Below are 24,458 nucleotides of genomic sequence, written 5' to 3' on the forward strand. Positions count from 1 at the left end.
CCACAGGACAGTTTCTTCTTATTACCAGCCTCATCAGTTTAACCTAAATGGACCTTTTAGTTCTTCACTGGTAGGGGATTGGATTTTGCCATTTGTCTTCTTCCTCAATCACAGATCAGGACTTAAGAAGCTTCGTCCTCTACCTAGCAATTTACCATCTCTGCTACTGGTCCATGCTGCTCCTTAGCTGATACTCCTTTTGATCAACACCAACAGTCCTACCACCACTGTAGATCACTTCCACAGGGGTAGGAAAATCTGTCTCTTCTCTTAATCTATGTCGAGTTAAAATATAACCCTCTCCCTGCCAAAAAACATCCAAAACCAAGCCAAACAGCTCGACCCCAACCTGCCAACAAACAAAACATTTCACAGCAGATACTCAGTTCTTATCAGTGCTTTCCCTATTGATTAATTCTTTAAGGAAATATGAAACAAAGGATATTGATAGTCATAGCCTTTTCATTCCCATAGAATTTATCCTCTCACTGGGAAGCAAGGGCACCTAAACATTTACTAGGATGAAATGCTGGACAGCGGCCTCAATACAGGAGATCTCCAGGCTGCTCAGTTGGGAACAACACTATTAAACCTAAGCAGGCTTATCACAACTTATCTCCCTTTATTGGAGCATGTGCCCACAACTTCACAACCCTTTTTCCTTAACTACTTCACTACTCTTAATCTTCCTCTCCTTCAACAGTTTCATAATCTGGAAGGGAGGAACACCCCATTCCTTCTGTCATCAATCTCCCCTCAAGACTTTTGCCTCCTGGAGACCATTCCTCAGTTCTTGCATAATTCTAGACAACTGGGATAATTTACAGAATGAATGAAAAGTAGGGGGAAAAAAAAGAACAATGAACCAAAGGACATGTGTGACAGCAAAAGACTTGTCTTTATTCTAAAATAAGAGTTGCCTTGTGCAAACTTATGTTTTATGAATAACAGTAACATTATAATTATATTGTCATTAATGTGATGGAAGTTCTAAATAAGGAAAAAATTCAGGCTTATAAAAATGTTTACAGACACTTGAAACACAGTAGGCAAATGAAATTTAACTAAATTTAAAATGAGAGGAACAACATTTTTAAAAAGTGATGAAGGTTTCTCTGGAATGATTGCAACATTCATATATAGCAGCCATATCAATGAACAAATGCCAGACAGCAACTTCATAATGCTTAAGGGCTCTGTGCTTTACAGCACTACCCGTAATGGAAAAGTTAATGTAGCATTGAATAAAAGTGAGCTGCTCAGCTGCTGCTGTAAAACCTCTAGATCATGGAAATAATGGGCCATTCCCCCCCCACCCCCCATTTTCACCAAAAACAACAGTTTAAAAAATAAAAAGAAAATTTTTAAAAAGTAACAACAACATCAAAGATTTATGACTTATACTACCCAGTGAATCCCTGACAAATCATATGCCAGTTAGGTTTCCCCTCAAAACACTTTAAAGGTAAAAAATATTTAACAAAGAGGTGTTGTCTTTCAAATATTCAAGAATCAATAGTTTATTAAGAAACTGGAAACAACAAAAATATCATTCATATTAAACTACAAATTAAAAAATTAGGAAACATGCCTAACATTTTCCCTAAACATTAGGCCTACATATGTTAACTTTTAATTTTTAAAAAGCCACCTCAAAATTTTAAAACCAAAGGCTGAATTTCTGACTTTACAGCATAGTTGGTGATATTTTTTTCTTAGAAAAACTTTACTAATGAACAATACTCTCCAAAGGTTTATTTAGGAAAGTTATTTCTACTAAATATTCTAGATGTATAAAAATACGCATACTGTCATGTATTTCTATATATTTATAAAAATGCTTACTCCTTGGAAGGAAAGTTATAACCAACTAGATAGCATATTCAAAAGCAGAGACATTACTTTGCCAACAAAGGTCCGTCTAGTCAAGGCTATGGTTTTTCCTGTGGTCATGTATGGATGTGAGAGTTGGACTGTGAAGAAAGCTGAGCACTGGAGAATTGATGCTTTTGAACTGTGGTGCTGGAGAAGACTCTTGAGAGTCCCATGGACTGCAAGGAGATCCAACCAGTCCATTCTAAAGCAGATCAGTCCTGGGTGTTCTTTGGAAGGAATGATGCTAAAGCTGAAACTCCAGTACTTTGGCCACCTCATGCAAAGAGCTGACTCATTGGAAAAGACTCTGATGCTGGGAGGGATTGGGGGCAGGAGGAGAAGGGGATGACAGAGGGTGAGATGGCTGGATGGCATCACCGACTCGATGGCTGTGAGTCTGAGTGAACTCTGAGAGTTGGTGATGGACAGGGAGGCCTGGTGTGCTGCAATTCATGGGGTCGCAAAGAGTCGGACACGACTGAGCGACTGAACTGAATGCCAATTACTAAATGCTTTCATTTAGATGACAGTGAGAAGTATAAAAGAAAACCATAAGGTAAGTAATTAGAAATCAGACTGGTAAAGATATGTTTGCTGCTGCTGCTGCTAAGTCGCTTCAGTCATGTCCGACTCTGTGTGACACCACAGACGGCAGCCCACCAGGCTTCCCTGTCCCTGGGATTCTCCAGGAAAGAACACTGGAGTGGGTTGCCATTTCCTTCTCCAATGCATGAAAGTGAAAAGTGAAAGTGAAGTCGCTCAGTTGTGTCCGACTCCTAGCGACCCCATGGACTGCAGCCCACCAGGCTCCTCCATCCATGGGATTTTCCAGGCAAGAGTACTGGAGTGGGGTGCCATTGCCTTCTCCGAAGATATGTTTAAGTGTCTGTTAATATTGTGGGCTTAAAATATTAATTTCTTAATAAACACTAGATAAAATGTTGCAGGATAGTGTAGAATAGGAATTGTGCATGAGTGCTCAGTCATGTCCAACTCTTTGCAACTCCATGGACTGTAGCCTGCCATGCTCCTCTGTCCATGGAATTCTCCAGGCAATAATACTGGAGTGGTTTGTCATTTCCTACTCCAGGGGTCCTTCCAGACCCAGGGATCAAATCCATGTCTCTTGTGTCTCCTGTACTGGCAGGAAGATGCAGTAGGATATTGTTTTCTAATTTATCTAATTTATATTCCACAATTGTATGAAATAAGCTATTATGTTGTATTTTATAAATGAAAAATATTGAAGCTTGGAGAATTTAGGAAATTTACCAAAGTTACACAAATATTCAGCTCTGGAGATAAATTTTATTCAAGTCTGAGTCCTTGAACGTAATACTATCTATATAATTATTTAATTAATACTTACAAAGCAATAATGTAATGAACTTAAATTTTACATTTATCAATTTAGTTTATTTTTCTTATGTTCAAAGTTTCCCAATGATGCACTGAAAATTAGAATTCTGTTAAACACATAAAATATTATAGTTAATATATTCAAAATATTCTGAATTATAGTATTGCTCATTCTTTCTATATTGCAAGGTAAAAAAAGAAAGTCAGAGGTGGAAGCTGAAGTAAAGTCCTTATTTAGTACTTTATCCAAACTTAATAATTTCTGAAACATTAGCAAATAAACCTAAATAATATTATTATTCTTTATTGAGTACATTTGGTAACATTTCAGAATCCTTTGGGACCAGTTATAGGTACTTTGAACTCCTGCATTCATTAATTCTTTCATTCAATTACCTCCTCACTTACTCAGCAATATTTATTTACACACCACCTCTTACATGTCAGGTACTCTGATACATACAAAGAACTTTGGCTCCTGAGGAACTTGGGGTTTGGGTAGTAAAGTAAAAAGATAAATATACATGTATGGCAGGGATATAAGCCAAGTAAAAATGTGTTAAAGAAGCGAGGAGGAAGGAACTAAACCAAAAATGTAACACTTAAGTTCAGTCTTCTCCACTTTAAGCTCTCACAGACGTCAAGTAAACAGTTGGAAATTCTAATCTGACCAGGTGGCATTTCAACAAGTCAGTCTGTGGACAACAAACACATGCTGGGATGGTCTGAGTGTTTGATTCTGGGCAGAGGCTGGAATAGCAAACCCTCCTTAACCATACTTTCTAGCCCTAGCATCTGAAACCCAAAACACACTGAACTGAGTTGATATACTACTTTTTAGGTGTAATTTAAGTATTTTTGGATTTTTTAATATTTAAGAAGTTATCCTTTGGGGAAATATGGGGTAAGGAGTGAAATAATCATAAGAATTAAAATAACTAACATTTGTACTTACTGTTTTTAACCATCACAACCTACTTAAGAGCTGGCTATATCAATAATAATGTAAATTTTAAATGTGAAAAAGAGATCAGAGAGGTAATTTTAAAATATTTGGAGTACAGAATGTTTCGAAAGATGAAACAAAGAATACTAATATAAAGGGATTTATAATATATACTCTGAATAAAAACAAATAATCTTGGGTTGCAGGAAGATGGATGAAACTGTAATTTCAAAGTGAAAAGCATTATTAAAATGGCAGGGCTTCAAGTTGGACAGAATAGATACTGAAGAACCTCAAGAAACACAGAGTGACAAATGTGAGGTATTTTATTTCTCTAGATCCTGAATTATATATACCAAAATTAGATGAGCAGAGAGTAGTCACAAAGGTACTTTGTGGAGCATATGTTAGGTTGTATTATAAGATGACTCATTTTATAGATCAAATGAGTTACCAAAGTTGAGGTTTCATCAAAACGATCTGCGAGATGGTAAATAAGTAGTAATTAGGTTAAACCAGAAAAGAAAACTTTACTTCTCATATGGATTTAAAAGACCAATATGTGACACAGAATACCTGTGGCGGATTCATTTTGATATTTGGCAAAACTAATACAATTTTGTAAAGTTTAAAAATAAAATTAAAAAAAAAATAAATTTATATTAAAAAAATAAATAAATAAATAAATAAAGTAAGTAGCAACTATTCCTTAAGGGAACAGTGCCCTTGAACATTAAGTTAGTGCCTTTGAACTAGCAATACTTGAAACCAATGCTCACATAACTCTGACCATGACACCATCAAATCTACTGTAAGGTGAAAATTGTAATTATCACTCAATTATTATATTTGTAATGACTGCTCCTAAAGAAGTTAACAAGGTATTTTGCTACTTATCTTTTTCATATGTTAACTTACTGCTTAATAATGTACCTTAAAGTGCACTAAAACACACTCAGCTTCTCAGCTGATAAATCTAAAGCTTTAAAAATGCCTGTGTGATGGTTTATATTTGGCATATTTTATTGCGCAGACCTCAAATGTCTTTCTTCATACAAAAGTCAGCCGTACTCAATTTTAAAATTTATATTAAGATTCAAAAGGCATAAAAACCCTCTTTATGGAATACCCCATTCCCTGGCTCTGAACTGCATCTTCATCTGTAGAGTGTTTGACTGCAATTTGGTAACTATTTACTGAATAATGGTAACACAAAAGAACTCCACTTGAAAGAACACAGTTTCTTACTGTCTACAAAGAGATATTACAATTTGTAACTTCTACAAAAATCATATGAATCAAGTTTTTAGGGCTTATATTAGCTTGAAAAGCTATTAAAACAGTTTTTCTTAGGGCTCAGTTGTCTATACCTAAAAGTAGAGGAGCTGATTATATCTTTAATGATACACATCAGCCTTTTCTTCATGGAAGATTGTTTTCAACTTGATGCTAATGGCCTAAGATTCAATTAGTAAAGATACATGATTCATCTTATTTTTCTGGGACTTGTATCATATCGGTAATTGGTCTTTCCTGACAGACTTCAGGGCTTCATTTTCTTTGTTTCCTTCCTGAATTGCTACTAAAATGCTTATGGGCTTGTTTTACAGATTTTTTATATTTCTAAAGTAACATTATAAAAATATAAATATCATGCTTCCCCCATAGAAGAATTCTCCCCACAGATTTTACATTATATAGCACACATTTCAAGTTTAGAATTTATTATTACCATGCAAATTGGATTAATAGTAGCCAAAGTACCAAATCCTATTTGAAAAGAGGATTAAAGGTTTTACCATGCCAAACAAAACTGACAAAAAGTTTTTTACATAAGAAGTTGGTAGGAGACAAATGTAAACTAAGATCATTGCAATAGGAGTATTAATAACATTTACTTTCACAAAATGTTGAACAAAAGTTGGATTTTCTTCCGGTTGTGGAGATGGTCTCGGGTATGCAGTGCATTAAGACGTGCTAGACTGTTTTAGTTTCTTCCACTAATTATCCTAGTGCCACACTTTTTTTTTCCTTCTTGAATGACTCAATACCCTCAATTTTTGTTTTTGTTGTTTTTCAGAATGCCTCACTAGTTGTTTACAAAAAAGTGGGATAAAACAAACAGATAAACAGATATTAAGACTTTATGTTTGAGAAACCATATAATCTCAAATATTAAAAAAAGTGCATACAGAAAAAAACTAATACAAGGATGTGATACAATGAAAACACAGTATAGGACAAAGCTATATTAAAACATCCTTGTAAAAACCAACCTTATTATATTAACATTAATAATCTTAAAATGCCAAAAAATTAAACTTTAAAAAATAGTCACTTGCATATTATTTGCATTTATTTTCCTTTTTTCTTAATGAGTATTAGATACTGAAAATACTATTTGAAAATAGAGTATAAATCACAATAAATAATTATTTTCTAGCATTACTTAGAAAAAGGGAGTGGTAAAATGCATCTGGAGTATCACTATCTGGGCCACATTTATTCCATCACACAGTTAATTCCTAAAGCTGAAACAATCATTACATTTTGACGTTCATCTGTTTTATTGAACTACCACATGGGAGATTTATGGGAATGCTATCATGTCAGGGTCACAAGATTAAGTGAACAGTGATGACAGTAAATAAGCCATTTCTCTATATTCCAAAGGGTTTAACTCAGTTACTTAAAATGCCATAAACATAAATAGTCTTCTCTCTCTACATTGTATTTGTGACAGATGACTTCAAAATACAGCACTCTAGGGCAATGGCACTTTCCAACTGAACAGGCAACCCTTGTTGACAAAAGACACAAAACGACTTGTAAACACAAATATTAAAAGCAATTTCACATTTTAACCCATAAAATTTTAGTGTGCATAAAATATAGAGCAGTATCACTGTAAACTACTCATTTATAAAAGCAAAAATGATGTAGTTATAAAAACGGTATTTGCTGAGGAAAATATTGTTCAAATTCAAATTCTTAAATGTTTGTAAGAATGTTTTCATGTCATTTCATGAGTTTCAAAGAGTCAATGAGTTTAACACATTATTTTAGGGAATGTAGTGATATTTAAGTAAAAATATCTAAAATATCTTTAAAAAATATCAAAAAAGCAAGCTTATAAAAACAATTACCTCAAAGGCATCCAGAGAGTTTTCTCAACAGCCTAATAATGTACTATCTCCAATGATTCTTACAAAATTGCCAGATGCCAAGATAACAGATGCTACTGCCTGAAAAATATTTTCTACAGTTTGGTATATGAATATTTTAACTAGCAGCCAAATAAAGGACTGAGGTACTGTGATAAACTTAATTTGACTTTAGGCACTTATTTCAAGTGGTCAAAAATCTTTTAACTTTATGCTATTTGAAGGTCAAGGAGAAGTTTTGTTACTGTGGAGATCCAAAACATTAATTTTTATTTTAAAACTAATTATGTCAATGCCTGAGAAAGTGTCTAATTTTTGTGAGTTTTATTATTTTATATTTGTTTATTGATTTTTTTCATTATTTTCATTTGCGTAAATTATGTCATTCTAATGTTATATGACAGAATGTGGTCCACCGGAGAGGGGAATGGCAAACCACTTCAGTATTCTTGCCTTGAGAACCCCATGAACAGTATGAAAAGGCAAAATGATAGGATACTGAAAGGTGAACCCCCCAGGTCAGTAGGTGCCCAATATGCTACTGGAGATCAGTGGAGAAACAACTCCAGAAAGAATGAAGGGATGGAGTCAAAGCAAAAACAATACCCAGTTGTGGATGTGACTGGTGATAGAAGCAAGGTCCGATGCTGTAAAGAGAAAGACTGCATAGGAATCTGGAATGTGAGGTCCATGAATCAAGGCAAATTGGAAGTGGTCAAACAGCAGATGGCAAGAGTGAACATCAACATTCTAGGAATCAGCAAACTAAAATGGACTGGAATGGATGAATTTAACTCAGATGACCATTATATCTACTACTGTGGGCAGGAATCCCTTAGAAGAAATGGAGTAGTTATCATGGTCAACAAAAGAGTTCCAAATGCAGTACTTGGATGCAATCTCAAAAAAAGACAGAATGATCTCTGTTCATTTCCAAGGCAAACCATTCAATATCACAGTAATCCAAGTCTATGCTCCAACCAGTAACGCTGAAGAAGCTGAAGTAGAACGGTTGTTCTATGAAGACCTACAAGACCTTTTAGAACTAACACCCAAAAAATATGTCCTTTTCATTATAGGGGACTGGAATGCAAAAGTAGGAAGTCAAGAAACACCTGGAGTAACAGGCAAATTTGGCCTTGGAATACAGAATGAAGCAGGGCAAAGGTGAATAGAGTTTTGCCAAGAGAAGGCACTGGTCATAGCAAACACCCTCTTCCAACAACACAAGAGAAGACTCTACACGTGGACATCACCAGATGGTCAACACCGAAATCAGATTGATTATATTCTTTGCAGCCAAAGAATAGGGAAGCTCTATACAGTCAGCAAAAACAAGACCGGGATGACTATGGCTGAGATCATGAACTCCTTATTGCCAAATTCAGACCTAAAATGAAGAAAGTAGGGAAAACCACTAGACCATTCAGTTCAGTTCAGTTGCTCAGTCGTGTCCGACTCTTCGCAACCCCATGAATCGCAGCACGCCAGGCCTCCCTGTCCATCACCAACTCCCGGATTTCACCCAAACTCCTGTCCATCGAGTCGGTGATGCCATCCAACCATCTCATCCTCTGTCGTCCCCTTCTCCTCCTGCCCCCAATCCCTCCCAGCATCAGAATCTTTAATGAGTCAACTCTTCGCATGAGGTGGCCCAAGTATTGGAGTTTCAGCTTTAGCATCATTCCTTCCAAAGAACACCCAGGACTGATCTGCTTTAGAATGAACTGGTTGGATCTCCTTGCAGTCCATGGGACTCTCAAGAGTCTTCTCCAACACCACAGTTCAAAAGCATCAATTCTCCAGTGTTCAGCTTGAAGAAAGTAGGGAAAACCACTAGACCATTCAGATATGACCTAAATCAAATCCCTTATGATTATACAGTGGAAGTGAGAAATAGATTTAAGGGCCTAGATCTGATAGATAGAGTGCCTGATGAACTATGGATGGAGGTTTGTGACACTGTAGAGGAGAGAGGGATCAAGACCATCCCCATGGAAAAGAAATTCAAAAAAGCAAAATGGCTGTCTGGGGAGGCCTTAAAAATAGCTGTGAAAAGAAGAGAAGTGAAAAGCAAAGGAGAAAAGGAAAGATCTAAGCATCTTAATGCAGAGTTCCAAAGAGTAGCAAGAAGACATAAGAAAGCCTTCCTCAGCGATCAATGCAAAGAAATACAGGAAAACAATAGAATGGGAAAGACTATAGAGCTCTTCAAGAAAATCAGAGATACAAAGGGAACATTTCATGCAAAGATGGGCTCGATAAAGGACAGAAATGGTATGGACCTAACAGAAGCAGAATATATTAAGAGGAGGTGGCAAGAATACACAGAAGAACAGTACAAAAAAAGATCTTCACAACCAAGATAATCAAGATGGTGTGATCACTCACCTAGAGCCAGACATCCTGGAATGTGAAGTCAAGTGGGCCTTAGAAAGCATCACTATGAACAAAGCTAGTGGAGGTGATGGAATTCCAGTTGAGCTATTCCAAATCCTGAAAGACGATGCTGTGAAAGTGCTGCACTCAATATGCCAGCAAATTTGGAAAACTCAGCAGTGGCCACAGGACTGGAAAAGGTCAGTTTTCATTCCAATCCCAAAGAAAGGCAATGCCAAAGAATGCTCAAACTACCACACAATTGCACTCATCTCACACGCTAGTAAAGTAATGCTCAGAATTCTCCAGGCCAGGCTTCAGCAATATGTGAACCGTGAACTTCCTGATGTTCAAGCTGGTTTTAGAAAACCATGGACATGGAACAACAGACTGGTTCCAAATAGGAAAAGGAGTATGTCAAGGCTGTATATTGTCACCCTGCTTATTTAACTTATATGCAGAGTACATCATGAGAAACGCTAGGCTGGAAGAAGCACAAGCTGGAATCAAGACTGCCGGGAGAAATATCAATAACCGCAGTTATGTAGACGACACCACCCTTATGGCAGAAGTGACGAGGAACTAAAAGCCTCTTGAGGAAAGTGAAAGAGGAGAGTGAAAAATTTGGCCTAAAATTCAACTTTCAGAAAATGAAGATCATGGCATCTGGTCCCATCACTTCATGGGAAATAGATGGGGAAACAGTGGAAACAGTGTCAGACTTTATTTTTGGGGGGCTGCAAAATCATTGCAGATGGTGATTGCAGCCATGAAATTAAAAGATGCTTACTCCTTGGAAGGAAAGCTATGACCAACCTAGATAGTATATTCAAAAGCAGAGACATTACTTTGCCGTCTCGTCAAGGCTATGGTTTTTTCAGTGGTCATGTATGGATGTGAGAATTGGACTGTGAAGAAAGCTGAGCGCTAAAGAATTGATGCTTTTGAACTGTGGTGTTGGAGAAGACTCTTGAGAGTCCCTTGGACTGCAAGGAAATTCAACCAGTCCATTCTAAAGGACTGGTGTTCTTTGTAAGGAATGATGCTAAAGCTGAAACTCCAGTACTTTGGCCACCTCATGCGAAGAGTTGACTCATTGGAAAAGACTCTGATGCTGGGAGGGATTGGGGCAGGAGGAAAAGCGGATGACAGAGGATGAGATGGCTGGATGGCATCACCGATTCAATGGACGTTGAGTTTGAGTGAACTCCGGGAGTTGGTGATGGACAGGGAGGCCTGGCGTGTTGCAATTCATGGGGTTGCAAAGAGTCGGACATGACTGAGCGACTGAACTGAACTCAATGGTATGTAAAGCATATTATAAATTATTTTATTTTGGAGAGACTGACAGGCTGTTAAAGTTTTCTCTCTCTCTCTTTAAGGGAAGATGAACTTTGATACTTCTAAAAGTATTTGCTGAATCTGGTAATACCACTTTGGTCTTTTCCCCATTTGGAATATTCTCCCAGCTTCACAGGCTTTTCCTTTCATTTACTGAAGACTCAGAAGTTGCTCACAATTTTCCTTTCCATCCCAAATACTGTAATTATATGTCAAGGTTGTATACATCATGCACAATACCGAGCTGGATGAATCACAAGCTGGAATCAAGACTGTCAGGAGAAATATCAATACCTCAGATATGCAGATGACACTACTCTAACTACAGAAAAGTAAAGTGGAACTAAAGAGCCTCTTAATGAGGGTGAAATAGGAGAGAGAAAAAGCCAGCTTAAAACTCAAAATTCAAAAAACTAAGATCATGGCATCCAGTCCCTCCACTTCATGGTAAAAAGAAGGGGAAAATGTCAAAGCAGTGACAGATTTTCTTTCTTTGGGCTCCAAAATCACTGCAAGTGGTGACTGCAGCTATGAAATTCAAAGATGCTTGCTACTTGGAAGGAAAGTGTGACAAACCTAGATAGGATATTAAAAAAGCAGACACATCACTTTGCCAACAAAATTCTGTACAGTCAGAGCTATGGTTTTTCTAGTAGTTGTGTATGGATATGAGAGCTGGACCATAAATAAAGCTGAATGCCAAAGAATTGATGTTTTTGAATTGTGGTGGTAGATAAGATTCTTTAGAGTCCCTTGGTGGAGAAGGCAATAGCACCCCACTCCAGTACTCTTGCCTGGAAAATCCCATGGACAGAGAAGCCTGGTAGGCTGCAGTCCATGGGGTCGCTAAGAGTCAGACACGACTGAGCGACTTCACTTCCACTTTTCACTTTCATGCATTGGAGAAGGAAATGGCAACCCACTCCAGTATTCTTTCCTGGAGAATCTCAGGGACGGGGGAGCCTGGTGGGCTGCCGTCTATGGGGTTGCACAGAGTCGGACACGAGTGAAGCGACTTAGCAGCAGCAGCAGAGTCCCTTGGACTGCAAGGAGATCAAACCAGTCAATCCTAAAGGAAATCAACCCTCAATATTCATTGGAAGGACTGATGCTGAAGCTGAAGCTTCTATACTTTGGCTACCTTATGCAAAGAGCTGACTCACTTAAAAAGACCCTGATACTGGGAAAGATTGAAGCCAAAAGCAGAAGGCCGCAGAGAATAAGATGGTTAGATAGCATCACTAACTCAGTGGAGATGAATCTGAGTAAACTCTGGGAGGCACTGAAGGACATGGAAGCCTGGCATGCTGTAGTCCACAGGTTCACAGAGTCGGACATGACTTAGCGACTAAACAATAACAATTCAACTTGAGTGCCAAATGCAAGATTCCATCCTTTCAGTTTCTTGATCTCATTATTATGATTTTCAGCTTGACTCCACTTAATTATTGTATTTTTATGACCACATTCTGGTTGTGTTAACCTGTTCTTATATATTTCTGAAATCTTAAAATCAAACATCTGAGAGATTCCCATAGTTTCAGTTCACTGACTCTTATTTTCTTGACTCCATTATTTTCTGTGTATCAGTCCCCTGCTTTCTTTACTTTGCTTCCTTCCTTAACTATTTAAATTATCACTTATCACTCTATCACTTCAATCACTTTCTTATTTTTAACTTAATATGTTTACTCCTTTGCCTTGATGAAACTATCCAGCAATAAACAACCCTAGAAGTGATGAATTAAAGATAATGTGCTTTTTAACCTATTTAAAGATAGAGCTTAATAGTCACAGATACAGTTCTTTCTCTTTTTGGCTGTTGACAGAATATAAGCAGTTTCTTACATATTTTAAAAATTTACAATTAGGCTCCTTCCTTTTATTTGGAAGGAAATGGAGTACAGACCTTGTAATCTATTGTAATCAAATGTTTTGCGGTATCAGAGAAAACATCATGTGATACAATCAGAGAAGTTGGGAAAATAATTCAAAATATAGTATAATTAACTCAAAATAAAATCCCACTACCCTACAAGAATCCATATTCTAACAACTTTTGGTGGTTGGAAGAAGAAAACATATAGATGTATTGCTGACATGATCTGTTGAGGGACAATGTGTGTACGTGTGCTGTATGGGGAGTGGGAGATGAAAGAAGTAAATCAAGGAATAAGAGAGATGAGATTTGTTGGGGATTGGAAATAAATATTTGGCCATGTCTAAGAAGTGCATCACATGCACGAACAGTGACCTACTGTCATATGGAGCTCTATTTTCTTCTTCATGGTAGACTTTTCCATTAAAATATGATCCGGGCAAGGCAAACTCAATAATCATCTTCCCATCTACACCACTTCTTTCAGTGTTTCTGAGTTCTGAGAATGGCACCACCATTACCTGGTGAGTGATGACAGCAACCTGGACAACATTCTTGATTCTTTACTAACCATTTAATCATCAAGTCACAATGACATTACATAATTTTAGATGTATGTTTTCTATTAAAGTGGTTAGAATCAGTGATCTAAATTAATTAGAACACAATGAGTTGAATGTTAAAGATTCAAGTACCCAATGTTAAAGATTTCCAAGTACCCAAGGAAAATGAAAATCTGTTCCATGGTTACAGAACCTATAGTTCAAACAGATGGTTGCAAAAAAGTCCCAGCCAGAGAATAAAATGGATCAGAAAACTAAGCAAAATCCCCACTACACTGTATGCCAACTTCTCCAAAATAAGCAGGGTTTTGGATCTAGAAATCTGAGGCTATTTTTACCTTCTTAGCAGATATGAGATACTCCTTTTAAAAGGCAGCTGAACTATCCCAGAAGACATGTTGGACAATGAGTCTTGAGGGAAGAAGAGACTGAGGTATCCAGGGTTTGGGTAGTTTATTGTAAGACTAAGAAGATGATGTAAGAAGAGGGTCCTGAAAGTGAGATGGTACATTTACTTCCAATGAAAGGGCAGGAACATGTGCAGCTGTTCCCCAGGTACCACAGCTCGTTGCATTAATGCAGAAACTAAAGTCTAATTTTGTCCAGAAACAGACCTGCTTTTAAGAATAAGCGTATCTCTAGAGCCCAGAGTAAAATGAAGATCCAGAGCTTTACATTAATAAGATTAGCGGAATCTCAGCATAATCCTTGAGTGTGTGGGGCCCTATTAATAAATAAGACTGAGTTTTCCAACTCCCATGGAAGGGACTCAGGGCAAATTAATTCAGGTTTAAATAAAATCTGAGTACAGTGGTTGTAGTTCATACCCATTATAAATGGCATCAGTAAACATTTTAAGTCAAAGGACAGAGAAATGGAGCCAGGAAGTGAAAGTTAATATGACTGTTTCAAAATATTTCAAATCTAGACTTTGTTTCAAAAGCATATGATTTTCACTTCAAATACTACCTGCTCACTCCTTGCTTTATGTTTTAGTGTTTAATTTACATTACTTTAAGTTAATATTTTGTGCTTATAATGCTGATTTTGGGTTATTTCATTACTTTGACTTTAAATTCTTGATAGAGTGACAGAACTCTTGATACAGATCAAGTCTTGTTTTGAAAGTGTAGACTAGCAGATTGAAATCCAGTAACTATGTCCATCCTCTCATTTGAACCTGTTATATTTATTTATATAACTTTTTAGAAGTGATGGCATGCTATTCTATGAAGTTTCATAGCCATTAAATGAGAATGAGCTATGATACGAATATTTTTTTATTTCTAAGCAGGTTAATTTTTTCGTCATCTTAGATTTCACAGTATTAACAAGATCACAATTAATATTAATAGATTGTTTCTTCTACTTAGTGCTACCAACATACTTGTCAATACAACTTGTAATGTATATTTTAAAAAAGCTCTCAAATTCTAGTTTTTCCACAGGGAAGAAATCAAGATCAATAACATTATATGAATTCAAAAGTTAAAATATGTTAGAGCCAGCGAGCAGCATAATTGAGTCAAAAGATAAAGTTAAAAGGAATTGTATGTTAAAACTAAACATTTTATATAAAACAGGAAGTAGAACATTATAGAGATGAAATTCCTTCAGATTTAACATATATTTAATAACAAGAATATATCTATAAGTGGTATTCAACCTCTCCACTGAGGAAACTACAAGGCTATTGGAAGAGACAGGCACATCTACGTTGTTATAAAACATTAAGTGATATACCATAGATAGTTGCAATACAGATAATTACCACAAACTATGAGGAATCAGGTTTACAAAAGATAGAGAACCCAGGAAACTCTATAGAAAGGGTGACATGTGATCTCAGCTATAACAGGTTGACCATATTTTCCTATTTCTTCTAGTATATGTCTTCATAAAGCAGCCAGACTAATCTTTTTAAACATAAATCAGATCATGTTACCCTTCTGCTCAAAACCGTTCACTGTTTTTCATGCCACTTAGGATAAAGTCACAAATCCTTGTGATCTACAGGACTTTAAATCATCAGGCTCATATGTTCCTCTCCAGCCTCATCTCAAGACACCACCCCCACCGCTCACTGAGCTGCAGACATAAAACTCCCCTTTCTGTTCATTTTATTATCTTTATTATCTCTATAGTCTGAGTCTTTGTAATGTTTGTCTCCTAATGTTCTATATTCCACACTTTGCTGATGATTCCCTTCTCATCCCTCAAAACTTGGCCTAAACTGACCTTCTTTGAAAAAGTCTTTGCATCTATTGAGATAATCATATGGGGAGGGAAGAGGGAGGGGGGTTCAGGATGGGGAACATGTGTGTACCTGTGGCGGATTCCAATACAATATTGTAAAGTTAAAAAATAAAATAAAATTTTAAAAAAAGGAAAAAAAAAAAAAAAGAAAAAGTCTTCCCTGAAATCTCTAATCTAAAATAAAGATTCTCTGTTACACTCTTTCTTTCAGAGTACCCTATATTTTTCTTTCCTAACATTTGCTGAATTTTGTTATTAATGTTTTATTTCTGTAATTATTTGTTTACTATCAGCCCCTTCTACCAGACTATAATTTAATTATGTGAGGGCAGGCCAGGCTTTGGTGCTCAGCTGTTTCATCAAATACTAGTCTAGATGTTGCTGTGAAGGTATTTTGTAGGTGTGATAACATGTATAATCAGTTGACTATAAGTAAAGGATATTATGCCCAGTAATGTGGGTGGGACTCATCTAATCAGTTGAAGGTCTTAAGAGAAAAGACCTAGGTTTCCTGGAGAAGAAGGAATTCTGCTGCAAGACAGAAATCCTGTCTGGGCTTCCAGACTGCCAGCCCAGCCTACAGATTTCAGATTTGCCAGGTCCCATAAGCATGTGAGCCAATTCTTTAAAATAAATTGATATCTATATATCTATATTCATATCCATACCTACATCTATATCTGTATCTTATACATATTCTGTTGGATCTTTTCTGTTTGTCTGGTGAACCCTGACTGATACAGTCTGCTTCTACTTGTAAAACTGTGTGATACTACACAGGTTTCACTTAAACTCTGAAATCTTCAAATTTCTTTATTGTAATATGAAAAAAAAAATTCAGTATCAACCTTAATAGAGATTTTCTGAATGTTAAAAAAAAATCTCATTTAACATTCTTAGTATAGTGCCTGGTAAACAATAAATATTTAATTAATGTTAGATGTGGTGGTATTGTTATTATTATAAGAAACAAATATCTAGAGTTAGCTATTTTTAAAGATGTTTATGTTATAATATTACTTTAAATTCAAATAATAAAGTTTTCTTAAATCTATCTTATACTTGAGATCCAAGGACAGTTGATCAACTACTATCCTGGTCATATTCCAGATGTTCTCTCTAGCTAACAGAATCACTTCTACCAGAATTTTTCTTAGTGTCCTTTCCACAGTTAACCAACTCCTAAATTCTGCCAGACAGAGACTGGATAAAAACATTCAATGAGATAAGACAATACTAATATATACAAATGAAGGACCTTAGCAATCTAAATATAGTGACCTGACTCACTACTATTTTTCTAGAAAACATTGTGCAGAAGAAAACAAAACAATTTTATGCCCACAAAATTTTAGTAGAAAAACACTTTTTATTATTGTCTCAAAAATAGCCTAATTTGAGATGAAAACCTTTCCTAAGAAAAAATGAATAGAGAAATGTGAAATAAAATATTTTTAAACAATGTATTACTTCTCCATAATACATGCTTATATTATTATTACTTTTATGTAAGAAAAATTAAGAATGATATAAATCTAATAATTTGAAGAGTTGACTCTAAAAGATTAAAAACAAACCATTTCTACACCCTTGCTATATATGAGAAATGACAGTCTAAAATACTTGTCTAAACAAATTATGTATTGTCATACATAATTATAAATTAGAAATAACTTCCATTAGATTACTTGTAAAAGTTTAGATTTTCTTTTAAAGCCATTCTAAAGAGTCATTAAAAAGATTTCAGGAAAAAGATTAAGCAATTTATAATACTTTAAAATAATAGTCTATGAGTAATTTTTAAGTTTATAGTTATTTTTTATTTATAACTTTTAAAATTAACCTATGGGTTACTATTTACTTCTAGTATTTTTTTTTACAACTCACCTATGAGAAACTGCTCCCCATGCACCATGCTTATTTGTGAGAATGTTCAAGATTTTCTGTTTCAACTGATTTGCAGTCACGTGGTCCCGATGCTTTGCGGCACTTATGAGATGGTCACACATCTTCTCTTCCTCTCTTCTATCAGCAGCATATTGGGCACACTGTGACTAAAAGAAATACCAACAGTGCATGATAATACACCTCTATCTATATAGGAAAGAAATGGTATCTAGCCTTGAATTAAAGGGTAATCATTATCAACTCAATTTTTAAAACTCAAGATAATATAATATTTTGAAAGTTATTCTAGTATATATGTATGTGTATATATATATGCATATACATATGGTCACTTTTCAAACTGGTAAAACTGTGTTCTTCCTATGTGTTTATACATAAAGTATATGGAAAGCAATTTGAATGTTAATAATCTGGGTCTCCCGCATTGTAGGCAGATTCTTTACCATCTGAGTCACAAGGAAAGCCCATTAAGTAATATTATCAGATAATTTATGACTTTTAATCTACTTTCCAATTCTGAAATTCTGATTTTAACATATTCTAAAAGTGAGCATTTTAGAAACAAAATAGTTTATCAAAAATGTAAATCTACTTATTATTTTACCAATACAATGTTGTTGTTGCTGTTTCGTTGCTACGTAGTGTCTGACTTTTTGTGACCCCATGGATGGTAGCCTGCCAGGCTGCTCTATAGATGGGATTTCCCAGCAAGAACACTGGAGTGGTTTGCCATTTCCTTTTCCAGGAGATAGTCCTGACCGAGGGATTGAACCCAGGTATCCTGCATTGGCAGGGGAATTCTTTACCGCTGAGCTACCAGGGAAGCCCCTATTTAGTATTTAAGTGTTCGTTGTTCAGTCATGTCCAACTCTTTGCCACACCATGGACTGTAGCCTGTCAGGTTCTTTTATCCATGGAATTCTCCAAGCAAGATTACTGGAGTGGGTAGCCATTCCCTCCTCCAGGGGATCTTTGTGACCCAGGGGTTGAACCCAGGTCTCCTGAATTGCAGGAAGATTTTTTTTTTTACCATCTGAGCCACCACGGAAGCCCTATATAGTATCAGCTCAGTTCAGCTGCTCAGTTGTGTACAACTCTTTGCGAATCCATGAACTGCAGCAAGCCAGGCCTCCCTGTCCATCACTAACACCCGGAGTCCACCCAAACCCATGTCCATTGAGTCAGTGATGCCATCCAACTATCTTATCCTATGTTGTCCCATTCTCCTTCTGCCCTCAATCTTTCCCAGCATCAGGGTCTTTTCAAATGAGTCAGCTCTTCACATCAGATGGCCAAAGTATTGGAGTTTCAGCTTCAAAATCAGTCCTTCCAATGAACACCCAGAACTGATCTCCTTTAGGATGGACTGGTTGGATCTCCTTGCAATCTAAGAGACTCTCAAGAGTCTTTTCCAACACCACAGTTCAAAGCATCAATTCTTTGGCACTCAGCTTTCTTTATAGTCCAACTCTCACATCCATACATGGCCAATGGAAAAACCATAGCCTTGACTAGACGGACCTTTGTTGACAAAGTAATGTCTCTGCTTTTTAATATGCTGTCTAGATTGGTCATAACTTTCCTTCCAAGGAGTAAGCGTCTTTTAATTTCATGGCTACAGTCACCATCTGCAGTGATTTTGGAGCCCAGAAAAATAAAGTCTGACACTGTTTCTACTGTTCCCCTATCTATTTTCCATAAAGTGATGGGACCGGATGCCATGATCTTTGTTTTCTGAATGTTGAGCTTTAAGCCAACTTTTTCACCCCTATTTCACTTTCATCAAGAGGCTCTTTAGTTCCTCTTCACTTTCTGCCATAAGGGTGGTGTCCTCTGCATATCTGAGGTTATTGATATTTCTCCTGGCAATCTTGATTCCAGCTTGTGCTTCTTCCACCCCAGGGTTTCTCATGATGTACTCTGCATAGAAGTTAAATAAGCAGGGTGACAATATACAGCCTCGACGTACTCCTTTTCCTATTTGGAACCAGTCTGTTGTTCCATGTTCAGTTCTAACTGTTGCTTCCTGACCTGCATACAGGTTTCTCAAGAGGCAGGTCAGGTAGTCTGGGATTCCCATCTCTTTCAGAATTTTCCACAGTTTATTGTGATCCACACAGTCAAAGGCTTTGGCATGGTCAATAAAACAGAAGTAGGTGTTTTTCTGGAACTCTCTTCCTTTTTCCATGATCTAGCGGATGTTGGCAATTTGATCTCTGGTTCCTCTGCCTTTTCTAAAACCAGCTTGAACATCTGGAAGGTTCATGTATTGCTGAAGGCTGGCTTGGAGAATTTTGAGCATTAGTTTACTAGCGTGTGAGATGACTGCAATTGCACGGTAGTTTGAGCAGTCTTTGGCATTGCCTTTCTTTGGGATTGGAATGAAATGTCTTACTTAAAAATGTTATGTTCCTAATAATTATATATAAATAAAAACTGTGCCATTTAATAGTGTTCCATGTCATAAATGGCAATGTGGTATAGAAGATAGTTTAGGAATTTAGAGTTTCATTCAATTTCACACTTCATGTAAATTCTTTTTTCTCTGTATTCAGTTTTATATTCATAAAATAAAGGGCTAAAACAAGATTTTCTCTACAGAGTATCTTAGCTCTGGAATTTAATGTATTCAAAGTGTCATTGAATGATAACTACTCTCTTAATCTTCTCTACCTAATAATCAGTTGTCCTCTCAGCTATCTGTATTCAAGTTCATTGGTATTAGAAACATAGGCAATCTTGTGTATCAAAAAGGTTCAATACAAACATGAACATTTGATGAAACATCTCTTTAATCATAAGTCTTTTTTGTATAATGATTTACGTATAGAGTGACTGCATATTTTAATATTATTGAATATTAATATGAGTCATATAATTATAAAAAAGTTTCATACATCTAAAATATACATATAATGAGTTCACATTCATTATTACAGAGTAAAAATCCTTCATGGAAGGTATATGAGCATAATCCTTTCAACTATCTCTTGATTCAGACTACCAAAGTCATGTCTTCCAGAGTAATAATCCTTCAGTAACCTAAGAAGGATTAATTCATTTTCCAATTTATCTTTTTGTACAGGGAATCACCAATTAGTACAATGATCTGCCTCCATAATGAGGTTAATATTTCATTAGCTCATTGGAGAGTAAAATTAAATTTCCATTTTTCTTCCTTAACAATTACAGTGGTTAGCCAAAAAAACTTAACTGTTAAGTACCCATCTCAAATTAAATATACTTTTTTTCTTAATTACAGGCTTATATGGGAGATATAGAAATTCCTCAAAAAGTCCTAGTATAAAATGTTATGGCTTTTATAAAATCTCTTACAATTTAAAAGTGGAATATGTTTGGTAAACTACACATGCACACAGATACACACACATCAATGCACTTTATTAATATAGCTTTAACCTAAAAGGAACAAATAGAAAATCTGGGTTAAAAAAAACAATGCACGTTCATTAAGTAACAATAATACTACTCTCAAAATTTGGTTTACATCAGTATTTTATGTGTACACAATCTAAAAACACTGAGTTGTTCACATTCCCTTCACAGCATCTATACCTCCTTTAGCTGTGTGTCCTCAATCAGAGAGCTCTCATTTTCACCAAGATGGTGAAAATGGTATTAAGGGTGTGTGAAAACAATCTTACTCTTTAAATGTATAAAGCATGCATACACAGTACATAAACAAATAAACAGCATATTGGTGATAATTATAATAAATCATGGGAGGGGCTGATTAGGGTGACAACTATTTAAAAAGTTTCCTTAGAGGGGACAATAATGTACAAAGGTTGAAAAACATCACTCTTAGCTTAATATCATCTTGGTTAAATATATGTTAGAGCTTGTAATTAAAATCTGATGGCTTGAAAATGTATCTTAAATGCTTTCACATGTCAAATATTGATCTGCTTATATCCCCACAAAATAACTTGCTTTTCTTAGTAGAAATATGATCAACTCAAAACTGATTCTGCAGGGAATTCAGTTAATATTCTAAACCTTATTACTAAACAAGGTCGAAAGTCAACTGAACATTGCTATTTTGTCTAGAGTTCTGTCGTATCTTATACCTAAACATATTATTCAAAGCAGATAACTTAATCTTGTCTCATCATCCAGATTAGAGTATGATACCTGATTTGTAAAGATTTGATGTTATTTATGGTTGGAAAGATACAAAACTTCATTCTGACAAACACTTAACTGTTGATGTATTTTTATCAGAATTTATATTTTTTTCAAATAAGACTGCTACAATCCCATATGACAGGTGTGTGCTGTCTCATTTGACAAATGAAGTGGATATTATGGTTATTATAACAAAACAGTTATTTCTGCCTTATTCTTTTCAGCGAGGTAGATCAGAGATCTCTAGACCTATATCAACCTGCATGACTAAGAGAGCTGCTTTACTGAGATAAAAACCTCAAAACTGGAAATATGGGTTCTGGCTTCCAGCTGCACGACACTTGCTCATATGTTGTATCAGGAGCATAAATTGGTGGACTTAGGTATTATTTTCAAGGCCAACCTAAGTCTAACACCAGGTCACCTAAATATTTCTGAAAATAAGTTTATTGAATCAGGGTAATATGTCAAATAATAATTGACATGCTAGAAATATAAGAATAATATTTATTTGAAAAACTATTAATATGTACTATGTACTACTTGGAATACCTTAAATTTTTGAATATAAAATAGAAATGATAGTTTGTTCTTTATGCAAATGATAATTTGTGCTTATGAAGATTTTAAACTATTATGTTTCCATATATACATACAGATCTACATATACATCATATATAATAGGATTGCTTCATCTGTTAATAAAGTATAAATTATAAAAATAAAATATGAACTAAAATGATCTTTGGCCACTCTAAATAGAGATGAATACATTATTAAATAATAAATTACAGAAGAGTAAAACTGTTTCTTCACATAACCACTATTACACCCACATCTAATGGTGTGTAAACTATGCTTAAAAATTACTAAAGGAATTGCACTGTAAAACTGTATGTGCCTTTAAGAATAAGTTAGAACAACCTCAGTCTATCAAGCGGTTAAGCATAATGCTAGAGTGGTCTTTTCATATTGCAAATGAGGTAATAAGAAATAAGTGCCCTGTCTGACATTTACTAAAGCTTTTAAAAACAACTGAAATGCCTTCAGTGAAATTTTCATCTTGAAAAAAAAAAAAAACAAAAAAAAACTTATGTAAGGTTACCATTGGTGACAACTGACTTGTAACAGAAAAGCAGAATTTAATTCACTCCCAAAACCTTACCTCAAACTCTGCATGTTTATGTACATCCTCAGCTCTCTGTCTGTTCAAAATAAACTCAGCTTCATTTGCAACACGAACTATATGGTCCTTCATAGCATGGCATAGCAATCTGAAAAGAAAAATACCTTTGGAATTAATATTAATAACTTTGTGCAACTCAACTTTTTTCAGTAATCAAATTTCAGTATTGTAAATATTAACTATGCATAAATTTTAGATAAGTCTAAATCATACAATTACAAAATATGCTATTAAACTGTTTCAGCAATGCCTCTTAAATATAGTGTGTCTTGTGAACAAATGATTCAATTAATTTAATAAAGTTATTAAACACAAGAAAAACAAGGATTTTGGACACTTTTAAAATGGTTAAAACAACAGAATTCAGTGTCATGAAAGTAAAGTTTTACCCAAAACCTGGATAATCGTACGTTAGAAAATCTAGACTGGATTCTTAACTTTAATTAATATAGACACTAGGACTAAATGACATCTAAAATTCACTTATATGCTCAGATCCTTAATTCTAAGATGGAACCTTCCTGAAATAAATTCTGAGGAGCAGTGAGTTCAAGATAGTTTCTCACTAAAAATCTTAGAAAAATCTATGTCTGTTCTGACATAAACTTTGTTATCCCATGGTGAGATTTGGGTTAAATTGATTGTCACTCTAGGAACAGCAGGAACTTCCTGGCCATAGGACGGAGGCCTCACTTAAGAGGAATGCAGGCACATTCCAAAGGGGATATTGTCTAGTTTTCAGGATGGATGTTAACAACTTAAGGTATTCAAAGAACGTAAGAGTAAGGGGAAATCTACTAGAAACAATAACACTTGGGGGAAAGTGGCTCAAACACTTCTGTAAATAATGTTGGAGGGCAAACAATCATACAGATAGTCTTAAATTTAATCACTGAGGAAGCCGGGAAAATAAAAGAAGTTAAAGACTAAACTTCCCAACTATTAACTTTTGATGACCTCATTGGTCTATATTTTATAGATAATCTTCAAAAGAGAAGAGGTTGTAGTCTTTGGTTCAATGGCTTTATCTAGTGCATGAAGGCTGAAGAAAGCCAGGAAGAAATCTAATATGTGTGAATTAGTGCAGATTACAACATTTAAATAGATTAACAGAAGACAGCAGGAAGGGAGAGACTCAGGGTCTGGCTGGTTAATAGGTATTATACCATTCTTAGGAACAAAACAGTGGATGACCAAAGCCAAGAGGCATGGCAGTAGAGCAGGATGGGGTAGGAGAGATTCATGCCTCAGATACACCAGAGAAAATTGTATTGGTTGTCTGAAAGTCTGTCCTCCCAGTTCTTCACTGAGGAGTTATACATCAATTAATGCGTGATATGTTTGTATGTGTATTTTTTTAAAGCAGAAATTTATTAAGATCCATTTATATAGTTTTTTACAGACCAAGTATATATATATATATATATATATATATATATATATATGTCACACA

General features: G+C 35.5%; 1 protein-coding gene across 5 annotated transcripts in view; it reads right to left on the bottom strand.

Annotated features, from left to right (window-relative positions):
• Positions 1-24,458, bottom strand: part of NBEA (neurobeachin) — a 661,454-nt gene that overhangs the window by 296,775 nt on the left and 340,221 nt on the right. For all 5 annotated transcript variants that reach the window (XM_055542371.1, XM_055542373.1, XM_055542372.1 and 2 more), the window contains exons 36-37: positions 22,985-23,093; positions 17,650-17,816 (exon numbers count right to left, since the gene is read on the bottom strand). In XM_055542371.1, the coding sequence (XP_055398346.1) occupies positions 17,650-17,816; positions 22,985-23,093 (276 nt within the window). The remainder of the gene's footprint in view (positions 1-17,649; positions 17,817-22,984; positions 23,094-24,458) is intronic.

Source organism: Bubalus kerabau, chromosome 12 (genome assembly GCF_029407905.1).
Source record: "Bubalus kerabau isolate K-KA32 ecotype Philippines breed swamp buffalo chromosome 12, PCC_UOA_SB_1v2, whole genome shotgun sequence".
NCBI classification, from domain to species: Eukaryota; Metazoa; Chordata; class Mammalia; order Artiodactyla; family Bovidae; genus Bubalus; species Bubalus kerabau.